Below are 13,922 nucleotides of genomic sequence, written 5' to 3' on the forward strand. Positions count from 1 at the left end.
ATTATCTAAGATGAAGAGCAGTCTTGCAGTACTGCTATACTCACATAAATTGATGGTATGAATGCTAAACTACATACATTTTAATACTACTCTAAATACACTTTAAAATTTGATATACAAACAACAAGCATAAAAATATTACCATGCTAAAGATGCAACAAAATCTAAGTTAAAAGCCGTTACAATTCAAATTACTTATTCTGGCAGTCTTCTACACAAAAACGAACAACTCTGGTTGACATCCAGTTTCCATTTTTAATATAATTTTTGTTGCTCTCTAAGATCCGAAGTCATCAGCTTGCTTCACATTTACTTTTGGCACAGCATTCCTCATGATGGAATGACGTAGCAAAGGAAACATGGCATTTCCAATGCTGTGCTTTTCCTAATTCATGGCATTTCCTAATGCTAATATGGAGGCAGGAGAGGATTTGTAAAAGAAAACTGGCAGCCATAAGAGAAGTCAATCACATGCATGTGCACACACAGATACACACATACAAACTCACTCGGGTAGGGGAAATCATGAATAGTTCTAAGTTACTCCTCCAAAAGGGCTGAAGTTGTATCAACACAACCCAATGGTAAAGTAATTTCATTTGATGAAAAATACCCATCCATCTATATTTATATATATATATTAATATATACTCACTTGTTCCACTCACAACATATGGTTTTCTTTCCATGATTTCACAAAACTGTCTTTGAGTATTTTCAATCCATCCAATTTGTTTATTTCTATTCTTTAGAGCAGACAAAAGTTTGCTTATATCATCATCTAAAAGAAAGATGAGAATATTACAATGAAAACTAGTGTTATTTTTGAGAAGCCAGTGTGGTGAAGTGATCTGAGTTTCGAACTAGGATTTGGGAGACCAAAGTTAAAATCCCCACTCTGCCATGGAAGCTTGCTTGAGTGACTTAGGGCTGGCCACACTGCCTGATCTACCTCACAAGGATGAATAAAGAAGAGCAGAATGATGTAAGCTGCTTTAGGCCTCAGTGGGGAGAAATGTGGAGCATAAATTAAGTAAGCAAAATTGTTTAGAAGATCTGTTTAAAAATTAACTAAAATCTTCCTATTAAGTACGTTTCTAAAAATACTAGAAAAGTGGGAATCTGGATCACACAGTTATTTTCACTAGCATTCAACATAGTTCACAGAAGGAGCCACAATAAGTACTGAGATAACTATGGCTGAGAAAAGTGCTGTCACACTTACAGAAACCACTTCAAACTATATATGTTCAAGTGGTGTACTGTTTTGTTTAAATGTGTCTGAAAAGGTCCACAGATACATAATCTGAAAACTGAACAGAACAAGAAGTAGCTCTAGCAGAAAGTTAGGATTAGAGAATCTAAATTCCCGCCCCCACCACCATTTAGACCAAAAGGACTTGTATTCTGTATAGATTCCTCTTTCAATACAAGTGCTTGAAAACACTTGTAAACCACACTCCTCAAGCAAAGTTTATCTTTAACTTACTAGTTTTATATTGCACAACCGTCTATCTTTACTAAATTTTGCAAAGATATTTCAGTTCTTACTGAATATATGGTACTTTTCACTAATTTTATCCTTGTGAGAAAAGTCAGTTACTGTATAATTTAATCTAAGATCACCCTGTGAACTTCATGAAGGAACAGAACTTTGAATTGAGCGTGTACCAGTTAAAATGAACACTCTAGCTATTGTTCCATACTGCCTACACAAAGGGAATAAACTCAAAAATCATAAACAAGTAATGTTTTTTTTTTTTAAAGCAAGACTGAGAGATGTACTCCGCTCACCCAATGGGTCACCAAATCAAAGATTTATTGGCTAGCATTTGGATGTTTTAACAAAGAGTCAGATGGGCAGCCATGTTGGCCTGAAGCAGTAGAACAATGTCTAAGTCCAGTGGCACCTTTAAGACTAATGATTTATTCAAGGTATAAGCTTTCATATGCGCACGCACTTCTTCAGATACAATGAAATAGAAACTACCAGCTCATTACATATAGGTATAGGATGAGCAGTAAATTAGCATACAGTCTAATGAAGATGTTTAACAGATTCAAGGACCAAACAGGAATAACAAGTTTCATCTATATGGTTACCATTTGTTTGGATTTAATACTGGAGGAAAATGTAGTGAAGGAAATATGTCCAGGGCCAGCCCAAGACTGTCTGGCACCCTAGGCAAGGCTAACTCCTGGCACCACCCCTGCACTGATAACATCACTGAGTCACATGGAGGGCACCCAATTTGGTGTCCCCAGAAGGCTGGCAACCTAGGCAATTGCCTAGTTTGCCTAGAGGCAATGCCAGCCCTGAATATGTCAAAATTGGAGACTCACTGAACTCAAAGTTTGCTAACAAATAGTGGTTTATTTCTTGCTTACAAACCAGATTTTAAAACATGAGTAATCCTGGTTTGTAGGCAAACCCCCCCCCCCTACAGTTTATTAAAAGTCTGTGATTTGATCAGCACAACAGATTGCAATTAGTCTAAATAGAAAATCTTCGACCTTAGCACAACATGCAAGGGGAAGATTTCCAGGCTCATTTCTGTCTCCAGTCAACAATGGTTTTATTTATGGAAGATGAGAGTTTGTTGGCCATAGTGTGTCAAAATCATTCATGTCTCTTTGAATCCAAAATGGTTTATGTTAGCCAATAAAATGTTACTTGTACAAACTGACAAGTACTAGGAAAGAAAGCATGACTTACTGACCCAGTACCTAGTTAACTTATGCAAATCAGCAATTAGAAGATATTTGGATAGATGCAAATCAACAAATTGTAGCGAGAAGAGGTTTCTAAGCAAGAGAAATTTCTTAAAAGGTTAAAATAATCATAACACATTAAAACATTTTTAAAAGGATTATTTTAATCGCACACAATAGTTTAATGATAAATCATTACAAGAGCTGGTGGAACACCTGCAACCAAAAGTCTGATTATTGTAGACAGATGTCTAGATGTGGCTCTATTTAACTACACAGAGCTTGCAATTGAGGCTTACTTGAATACAAATGCTTTCAACGTAATTTAAAGTGCCCTGTTTGAGTCTTTTGTTACCTCACTTGCTAATTTAGCAAAATTCAAGGCAAGTAAAAGTTACACAGGTTAAAATGGGATGGGCATGAACCCAAAAATTCTGGTTCAGAACAGTTCCAAACCCCAAACTGAGCAAAAAAAAAAAAATGCCCACACCAAACCGGCCAGTTCTGATCCCCCATTCTCCTGGGCACAGCAAGTCATGGCCCAGAGAATGAGAGGATCACCCAGAAAGGGTTAAATGGCTGACAGCCAATTAGCCCACCCTTTTTGCTTCTCTCCACATCAAAGCAAAGTGGATGGGAGCAAAATGGATGGGTTTAATGGCTTGCAGGAAGCGAAACTGAGTGCTGAAATGGCTACCAACCATTTAAACCTAACAGATGAGCTGTGGACCTGCACAGCTTAGTACTTAGGTTTAAATGGCCTGAATAGCCAAAATGTGCAAAAGTCCAGTAAATATTCAGGGAAGGTGCCTTCCCTCAACATTGGTTCAGGGGCTCCAAACCGGACTAAATTCATGCAGAATTTTGACTCGTGGACTGGTTTGTACTAATCCCTAATCCCTTTAAACAGCCTGTTATTACTGTTTTGTATCAACTTTTAGATATCCCACAATATTTAATTTTCCAAATTAAATCATCACTACAAATTCCATTAGGCCTTTTTAGTAAACATAAAATATTTGCTATTTTGTTTGCTTCACTGCATTTTAAAATAGTAAGGAGCTTAATAATTTATATTTAAATAGTTTTCCTAGCACTGGAATTCATTTGACCAATCCATAGCAATGCAAAAATGCATTTCAAAGTACAGTTATTCTAATCTATTTAGTATGCACATTCTAACGCCAAGTAATTACACCAAGAGGCTTCTTCAATTGTCTGCTAGCACAAACCAAATTCCTTCTTTGTCTTATACTCTCTCCCTGGCTCAGAGAAAAGCCTTTATATTAGTCAGATAATCTGCAGTGCTAGAGGCTCTCTGGCCCATCAAGGGACTACATGATTTACAATCACCATTGCCATATTTTCTAGGCACTTTCACAGGAGAAAAAGTTTTCAGGAACACAGAAATTTTGGGTTTTGAATTCAGATGTATGGAAAACATTGTTCTCTCCACTGCCAGCATGCATCTCTAGTTTCAGTATACCCCACTATATAAATTGTTCACCTTCCAGAATACCAGGTGGCAGGGGATTTACTTAATGCAATCCTACTATTTTCCTGTTAAGTGGTATTATATATTTCGAAAGCCATTTTGAGCTTACAGAAACATTCTGTAAATGTCCTAAATAAATAACTTTCCAGAAACTCATAGTAGACAGATGGAAACCTTGCTGTGAACTGCCAAGCAGCTCTTCCAACATGGCAAAATGGCTCTGAAAAAGTAGGCTTTGGCTCAAGAAAAGCTGCGCCAAAATAAATTAGTTAAGTATTTAAGGTGCCACTAGACTGTCATTTTGGATGCAACAGATTCACATAGCTGCCACTCTGATATTTGTCTCTTTCCACTGATACCTAAGGCATTCAATCCTTTGGTGCAATTTATCATACTGTTACCCCAGTAAGCCATCTGTTCCTGAACCAAAAGAAAAAAAAAAAGAACTTGCTGTGTGCAAGGCAGAGGATGATTAACAATGCTTTCGTCTATCGTGGCCTGACGTTTTCAGCCACTGATGGGTGGGAGGGGATCTTCTTTAAATGAAGGAAAATTAGAAAATTCTAGGCCCCCAGCCTTTCTGTTATCATCTGACACAGGACTGATTTATCTTCCACCGCCATAGCCAGTAAAGGAATAAGCCATAGAGTCATGTACCCACGAATAGTTAAGGCATATAAAGAAAATCAAATGCATCTTTTCTCTTTTATTTTTGCAAATGTTACCACGGTTCCTGAGATTTCAAATCTACTTTATGCTACAAATGAAAAACAGAAGACCTGATGTTCATAAGTTAGTACGCACTCAACAATCACAGGGTGATATAGTACAGATTCTATTTCCTTCCCCCCCCCCCAAAAAAAAAGTAGTCTGATTTTTCTTTATTTTACTGTAAAATACTAATTTGTTCCCTAAGCTCTTTTTTGCCATGTTTGATTTTTATATGGATTGCTTTTATATGATTGCTTTTATTATGGAAACCCTCTACTGCTTATACTAAATTCAAGAAAACACTAATAACATTTCTGTAGAATAAAGTTTGAGTCCAGTGGCATCTTTAAAACCAATAAAATTTAATTCTGGGTATAAACTTTTGTATGCATGCATGCGTCATCAGATATTCATCAGTTATCTATAGTATGGATGGGCACCAACCAGGAAAATAGATGTTCATCTCAGTTTATGGTTCATAAGGTCACATGAATCACAATGACTCTCCCCCAGTTTGCAAACGGGTTCAGTTTGTGATGTTTGAGGATTGCCAAAAGGGATAGCTGAAATTGCTTACAACTGGGAAGGCATTTAAATTCCTTCTCAATTGACTCAATGCAAAGGGATTGCTGAAATTGCCTCCAACTGGGAAGGCATTTAAATGCTTTCTCTGTTCACTTCCTGCATCATGGTGGCAGCATGACTCAGTGAGCCAACTGAGATAGAATTTAAATGCCTTCTAAGTTCACTTGTGAGCCAGCACAACTTTCAAAAACCATTTATAGGGATCTCTTTAAATGCTTTTTGAAAGCTGCATTCCTGGAGAAGGCATTTAAAGAGGCCGGAGTTTAAAGAGACCTTTTCTGGCTTGCAAACTGGTTCAGTTTGCAGGTCTTTCCTCTCTCCTTTCTGCAGGCAGTCTCCCCAAGGCCAGCAGAATGGAATGGGGGGGGGGGGGCTGCAGTTTCTTTAAATGCCTTCTCCGAGTCCTGCCACCAGTCCCAGCATGCCTGCCAACATGAACCACACACACCCCCTCGGGAAGTTCATGTGGCTTGTGAGGGCAGGATGGCACAAACCGGGGTTCCTGAACCACGAAAATTATACAAGTTTTGAACAAAGATGTTCTGGGAGACAAATATAGTCTGTAGAAACCATGAACTACTTCCAGTAATATTTCTTGAACTGAAATGAAGCTCTTAAAAGATTTTTTATCTTATTGTCTGAGGAAGTGCTTTCAGTGTTTGAAATGCATATCATCACTGCAGTGCGTGTTTATCTACACCTACAGTAATCTGAGATTTTGCTAGGTGCATCATTCTGCATTTGTGGCAAAAAGATAGTGAATATCAATCCATATTGCAAGTCAGTCCTGAAACACAAGTCAAGTCATGCAAAACAGAAGCTCAAGAGATGAAAGACATAAAAAGAAATCCTAGTGTCAATTTTATTTTTTTATTTATTTTATATCCCGCCCACCCCGCCGAAGCAGGCTCAGGGTGGCTCACAGCATAAAATCCCAACAGACAGTTAAAATCAGTAAGAATTAAAATTACACATTCAACAGTAAACAAAATATGTAATAGTTAAAACAGTTAAGAACAGAATATTAGTTTGGTGTTTTTTCAGTGGCGACAGCCTGAAATACAGGCGCTGTGTCAACATGGCAACCATCAGCTACCAAACTACGGAGGTTCTCTATCTAAGTCGCAGCAGCCCAGGAAGGGTGATCCCTTTACCAGCCTTTGATGGGGCGCCATTAATGCCAGCATCGAGGGTTAAGAGCTTGGGAGTGCTCCTTAAGTCCTCCTTAACTATGGAGGTCTAAGTAGCAGCCACTGCCAGAGCCGCTTTTTTCCAACTTTGGAAAACACGGCAGTTGGTTCCCCTACCTTGAGCGTGGTGACTTAGCAATGCTGATCCACGCCTTGGTCACCTCGAGAATTGATTACTGTAATGCTCTCTACATGGGGCTGCCCTTGACTCAGATTCAGAAGCTGCAGCTGGTGCAGAATGCTGCAGCCAGGCTACTAATGGGGCTTCCCCGGCAGGAGCACATTAAGTCTGTGCTGAGAGCGCTGCTCTGGCTGCCTGCTGCATTCCGAATCCATTTCAAGATCCTGGTATTAACCTTCAAAGCCCTATATGGCCTAGGACTTACCTATCTGCAGGACCACCTTGCCCCACATGTTCCCCAGAGAGCACTGCGATCAAGCTCTCAAAATCTTTTGGCAGTCCTTGGGCTAAAAGAGGCTAGGCTTAACTCCACAGAGCAAGAGCCTTCTCGGTTGCGACCTTAATACTTTGGAACACCCTCCCAGAAGCCAGCAGGGCCCTGTGGAACTTATTGCAGTTCCGCAGGGCCTGCAAGACTGAACTGTTTCAGATGGCATATAACATCTAATGGGAAAGTGCTGCCACCACATCTGGATCTATCGCACTTTAGTACTAACTGCCTAGGATAAGTACACGCTGAGAAAGGAAAATATTATATGATCCGCGTGAAGTAGCACCATTGCAATTTATTTGTTTTATAGTTTTAATATTGCTTATTGTTTATTGTGTATTTTATGCTGTTAGTCACTTTGAGTCTGCATAGAATGGGCGGGATATAAATATAACATAAATTAAAAATAAATTAAAAATGCATATGTCATTTTTTTTCACTCATTCAGAACTTTTTTTTTTAAAAGACTACTTGATGAATGCATGAAATAGTCTAGTTAAGCAGAACTGTAGAAATCTTCAAGTGCAGAAGCGTACTATATTAACTAATCAATTAGATCACATATGAATCCCACAATACAAACTTTCTAGAATTTTCAGTTCATTACTTTAGTAAGCCAATATTTTATACCTTGTCTCACATCAAATTTTTCAGGAAATTCAGCAAGATAGCACATTGGACAAGGATATGATGAAAACATTGGCCAGGGATATGGATCTTCACCCTAAAGAAGAACAATTAAGAATACTATTAATACTTTACTGAGCATTTATCCATTTCATCCAATCAAGTAATTAATCTTATACTTTGCAGCTTTAGTAAATTTACAAACTCTGTTATTTAGACACCTCACATTATGCAGTATATTTTAATGGCAATGCTACTACTAGGAATGGGTATGAACCTCCCTAAGACCCTAAATTTCTCACAAAAAATGGTGGGTTGTGGCCTGTGAATCAAGGTTCATGCCCATCCCTATCCATGACCCGCCACATTTTTTTTTAAGTTTGTGGAGATCATCATGGGAAGTGGTGGTGGTGGGGAATGAGAGGGATAACTAAAATGGTTTGCATCCATTTCTGCTTAACAGTCGGCTGGAACAGATGCAAGCCATTTCAGTGATCCCATTTTCCGCCCCCCCCCCCTCTTCTAAGGGATTGCTAAAATTACCTGCAGTCTATGCTGGGAAGTCCCATTTGAACCAGGCTGCCCAGCAGAGTTGGCACTGACCCTTCAGGGAAAGTTCTCCCCACAGGATAGGCTCCTTTGTAGGCGATATTGGGCAGTCTGGTTTGAACTAAGCTGCCCAGCAAAGCTCCAGCCAAGGCAGCAGTGGTGTGCCTTGCAAAAGCTATTTAAATGAAATGGCCTTTTAATTTTTTTTTTTGCAATGCATGCCATGCATGAGTGAAGTCCAATCAGCGAATTTATCTTGTCACAAACCTCACAAAATGAACAGTTTGGTAACCAGGGAGTCTCATGAAGGTTCCTGCTTCATGGTGCCCACAAACCAAAACTAAAAACAGGTTGCTTACCTGTAACTGATGATCTTCGAGTGGTCATCTGTGCAGTCACACACATGGGTCTTGCCGCAGGCAACGAATCCATACCTCGGAGTTCCAATAGCTCGCCTATAGCGCTTTTTGGCGCGCTCCCCTCCCGCCCTGGGGAGCAGGCAGCGACCGCGCATGCCTGGAGCGGGGGGGGGGGGAGCGCCTATTCCACTCAGTTTCTTCCAGCCGCCGCTGACACTGACACTGTACAAAGTTAGGCAACAATCACAAGAGGCCAGCAGCGGGGAAGGCTGGGTGGGCGTGTGTGACTGCACAGATGACCACTCGAAGATCATCAGTTACAGGTAAGCAACCTGTTTATCTTCTTCGTGGTCTCTGTGCAGTCCCACACATGGGTGACTAGCCAGCTTGATGACCTGGAGGAGGGTGCTGGAGAAAAGGAGAGTTAGTCACATGTCACATGATCATAGCACCATATACATGTAATAAAGAGATGAAAGCGAATGCACTCACCCATAACTTCAGTGGAAGATGGATCTGAGGACCGCTTGGCCAAAAGAGGCGTCTCGTCTCGCACGCACGTCTAGGGCGTAATGGGAGACGAACGTGGATGGAGAGGACCACAATGCAGCAGCACAGATGTCCTCTAGGGAGACGCCCTGCAGGAAAGCCGAAGACGTCGAGACCGCTCTGGTAGAGTGGGCTTTAAGGCCTTCAGGCAAAGGCTGCTTAGCCAGTTCGTAACACAACCTGATGGCACTAACTACCCATTTCGAAAGTCTCTGAGTAGAAATCTTGTGCCCTCTGTGAGGTTTGCCGTAGGCCACAAACACATTAGGGTCCTTACGGAACGGTTGCGTACGAGCCAGGTAGAATGATAAAGCTCTTTTAACGTCCAAAGAGTGCAGGGCTCTTTGCCCTGGGTCTGATGGAGAAGAGAAGAATGCAGGTAAGGAAGTTGAAGCCGATAAGTGGAACTGGGAAACAACCTTAGGGAGGAAAGCAGGGTCTGGACGTAGGACAACCTTATCCTTATGGAAAATGGTGTAAGGGGAGTCATGTCGGAAAGCACATAAGTCACTTGCACGCTTCCCAGAAGTAAGGGCAACCAGCAGTGCTGTTTTCCAGGAGAGAAGGTTGAGATCTATGGTAGCCATAGGTTCAAACGGGGTTTTCATTAAGCATGAAAGAACGAGGGATAGACTCCAAGCCGGAACGAAAGGCTTGATAGGTGGGTGGAGATGCAACATGCCCTTAAGAAAGGACTTGGAAAGGCTATGAGAGAAAACCGTTTTGCCCTCAACGGGGTCATGAAACGCGGAAATGGCAGAGAGGTGAACCTTCAGGGAAGAGTAGCAGAGTCCTGATCTCTGCAGGGAGAGCAGATAGTCGAGAACCAGATTTAGCGGTGCCGATTCCGCTCGAAAGTGATTAGATGCCGCGAAGGAGCAGAAGCGCTTCCACTTACGTTGGTACGAAAGTCTGGTGGAAGGCTTCCTGGCGTTGAGGATGATGTTGGCTACGTCAGCAGAGAGGGAGGAGGGCGTATTCTCCACGCTGTCAAGGCCAGAACCTGAGGGTTGTGATGTAATATCTGGCCGTTGGCTTGCGATAGGAGATCGTTCATTAGAGGGAGGCGGCGGTAAGTGTGACCAGACATTTGCAGCAGCCGCGTGAACCACGGTTGCCGTGGCCACCATGGAGCAATTAGAATACAGTCCGTGCCGTCTCGTGAGATCTTCATCAGCACTTTGGTTAGCAGGGGGGTTGGAGGGAAGAGGTAGTGGAGGGGACCTCTCCAAGTTTGTAGAAAGGCATCCTTGCCCCTTCTGGTGTAAAATCGAGGGCATTTGGCATTGTCCTTGGATGCAAAGACGTCCACTTTGGGTGTTCCGAAGCACCGAAAGATGGGACGAAGGTAGGTCGAGTTGATGGACCATTCGTGGTCGTCTATGCGCAGTCTGCTGAGAGAGTCGGCCAGAACATTCTCCACACCTGGGAGGTGGATGGCAGTCATATAGATGTTGTGTTTGACACACCATTCCCAGAGAAGTATAGTTATGCGGCACAGTCGGAGGGATCTGGTGCCCCCCTGCTTGTTTATATAGAAGACTGTCGCCATATTGTCTGTGGAGATCTGGACGCGCCGACCCCCGATGAGAGGGAGGAACGATTGGAGGGCCCTGTGTACCGCAATCAGCTCTAAGCAGTTTATGTGCATGGCCCTCTCTGAAGGAGTCCAAAGACCCCTGACAGTCCTGCCTTCTAAGTGGGCTCCCCAGCCCCACATGGAGGCATCTGTTGTCACGGTAGCCGTTGGAGGGGTTGGTAGAAACGGCATGCCTGCGAGAAGGTTGTCGGGTACAGTCCACCAGGTGAGAGAGAGAAGTGCTCTCTGGGGAACGGTGAGCAGAGTGCTCTGAGGTTGCACGTGAGGATGGTAGGCACGTACGAACCAGAGCTGAAGTGGTCTCATTCGCAGCCTGGCGAAGAGGAGGACTGCTGTAGTGGCGGCCATCAGGCCTAAAAGGCGTTGGATAGTGAAGGCCGATTGGGTGGGTTGTAGCTGAACCGATCTGGCGAGGTTGATGATTGTCAGCGCGCGGTCCTCTGGGAGGAAAGCACGATGGAGAGAGGTGCAGAGATAGGCCCCTATGAAGTTGAGGTCCTGAGTTGGGGTGAGGTGTGATTTGATGGCATTCACACGCAAGCCTAGAGAAGATAGGAGGAGAAGAGTGGTATGGAGATTGGACTCGAGCTGATGCTGTGTCGGTGCAATGAGGAGCCAGTCGTCGATGTAAGGGAAGACTGGGATGTTTCGGATCCGTAGGGCAGCCGCCGCCACCGCCATGCACTTGGTGAAAACCCTGGGTGCAGTGGAGAGACCGAATGGTAGGGATGCGTACTGGAAATGATCCTGGCCCATTGCAGACCGGAGATACCTCCGATGTTGAGGTCGGATTGTCACATGGAAGTAAGCGTCCTGAAGATCTAGGGAAGCCATCCAGGAATTCTTTGGAATCAAGGGCAAGATGGACTGCAGGGAGATCATTCTGAATTTCCTGTACTCGATGAATTTGTTCAGCTTCCGAAGATCTAGAATAGGACGCTTGCCTCCATCCCTCTTGGGAACCAGGAAATACCTTGAGTAGAAGCCCGTTCCCCGATGTTGGGGAGGAACAGGTTCTATGGCCTTCTTCTGGAGCAAGTCCAGAATCTCCTGATGGAGGTGAGGAGATGGGGGGGTAGTTATAAAGTAGTGGTGGTGAGGCGGTGAAGTGAACTCGATTGCGTACCCCAGGCGTACGATGGTGAGTACCCAGGAATCGGTCGTAATAGAGCTCCAAGTCCGATAGAATGGGGAGAGACGTGTCGGGTAGGACGGCTGCATGGGAGGGAAGTCAAAGAGACTGTTTGGTAGGGATGGAAGACTTTTTGGTTTGCTGAGGGCGCGGCCTTTGGTGGAATGGAGGTTTTTGTTGTGTAGGCCTTCTTTTCCAATAGTCGCCTTGCTTTGGAGAACGTTGGCGTCTTTGGAAGGATGGCTTCCAGGACTTGTTGCGATTAAAAGGTTGTGAGGATGGTTGAGATACTCCCAGGCGTTTGGCCCTCTTACGACCGTCGTCGACCGAAGTCAAGACCTCATCGGTAGAAGCGTGAAAGAGGCCAAGGCCGTCAAAAGGAAGATCCTCTACTTTCTGCTTGATGTCCGGTTGCAGATTGGTGGACCTAAGCCAAGCGTGACAACGTAGGGCGACTGAAGAGGCGAAAACACGGGAAGAGCAGGAGACCGCATGACTAATGGAATTAATTTGTTGTTTGGAGACCCTGGAGAGTTCGGCGACCAGGGTGGAGGCTGTTTTCTGAGAGGTGTCAGGAAGCGAGGGTATAAGTGGTGTAAACTGGTTGGCCAAATTAAAGGTGTAAGCAGCAAAGTATGCTAAATAATTATTGAGCTTCGAGTTGGTAGATGCCAGAGTAAAAATTTTTCTTGCTAAGGTGTCTAGTTTCCTTCCCTCACGATCCGGTGGTGTGGGATGTCTGGAGGGTTTGGCCTTTGTGGCCGAATGAACAATAATAGAGTTCGGAGCTGGATGCGAGGCTAGGAACTTGGCGTCGGGGGCATGGACCCGATAGAGGGAGTCAAACCTCTTTGAAGTGGGGGGGACTGAGGCAGGTTTATCCCAGGCCTCTCGGAGACCCTCCAAGTGCACAGGTAGCATCGGAAGTAAGGAGCCGGGTGGGAAGTCTGACTGCACTAAGTCATGTACCATGTCCGACACCTTGGGGGAGTCCGCTGGGAGTGGTATTTTCAGCGCTTCCGCCATAGAGGTGATCAGGTTGAGGTACGCCTTGGATGCGTCTGATGGAGAGAGCCGGAGCTGTTGCGCAGAATCAGAAGGAAGAGAAGGCGGGTGGTCTTCCGAGTCCGATGAGGCTGAGGACTCTCTGTCGGATAAGGAGGCCTCCCCCGAGGGAGAGGGTGGAGGTATGACCGGTTCCGAGATGGGAGCTCGAGGCTCTGCAGTTTTGGCCGGAGACCTGGGTGGAGTAACCGGGGCAACGGACACAGTAGCAGAAGCTGTGCGAGGTTTAGGTACGTCCCGGTACCGAGGATGCTCCTGGTGGTGTCTAGAGGGACCAACTTCTGGTTCCAAGGATTGAATGCGGTCACGGAGTCGAGGTGAGTACTCGAAATGACTTCGAGGGAAATCACGAAGTCGAGATGGGTGGTCATAATGGAGTCGAGGTGAATCCTCACGTCGAGTTGGGCGCGCGTGACGGGGTCGAGGTGAATCCCCATAACGGATTCGTGGAGTAGAGATGTCGCGATGCAAGTAAGGCTCCGATTCTTGGTATCTGAAATGTACGTCCGAATCGGAGGGCGATCTGGAAAGAGGACGAAAACGTCTGTGCCGAGGTGAAGGAGACCTTGAGAAAGGGGAATATTCATACCGCCTGCTGGAATAGTAGTCTTGCTGCTCAAAGTAAACGGAAGATCCGGAGTCATGGCGGCTACGCGGAGAACGTGATCGAACTCGAATCCGATGGGAGGAGACTTGGGTTGCCGATTCACGGTATAGCGGAGAGACCGCGACGTCTCGGAAAGATCCAGGCCTTAGAGATGAGCGCAGGTAGGTCTGTGTCGGGTCGGTGGTATGGTTGGGTTCGAGAATCTCGGAGGGTACCACACTGTGCACCGAAGGCGATCGAGACCGGATTGGAATCACCTCCACGGCCGTGGAGGTATGCGGTGTAAGCT

At 44.4% G+C, this 13,922-nt stretch overlaps 1 protein-coding gene across 1 annotated transcript in view; it reads right to left on the reverse strand.

Annotated features, from left to right (window-relative positions):
• TBC1D32 (TBC1 domain family member 32) overlaps positions 1-13,922 on the reverse strand; it is a 137,905-nt gene that overhangs the window by 58,118 nt on the left and 65,865 nt on the right. Inside the window, exons 25-26 of the mRNA XM_060238711.1 lie at positions 7,776-7,869; positions 656-781 (exon numbers count right to left, since the gene is read on the reverse strand). Coding sequence (XP_060094694.1) covers positions 656-781; positions 7,776-7,869 — 220 coding nt within the window. The remainder of the gene's footprint in view (positions 1-655; positions 782-7,775; positions 7,870-13,922) is intronic.

Source organism: Heteronotia binoei, chromosome 1 (assembly GCF_032191835.1).
Source record: "Heteronotia binoei isolate CCM8104 ecotype False Entrance Well chromosome 1, APGP_CSIRO_Hbin_v1, whole genome shotgun sequence".
Taxonomy (NCBI): Eukaryota; Metazoa; Chordata; class Lepidosauria; order Squamata; family Gekkonidae; genus Heteronotia; species Heteronotia binoei.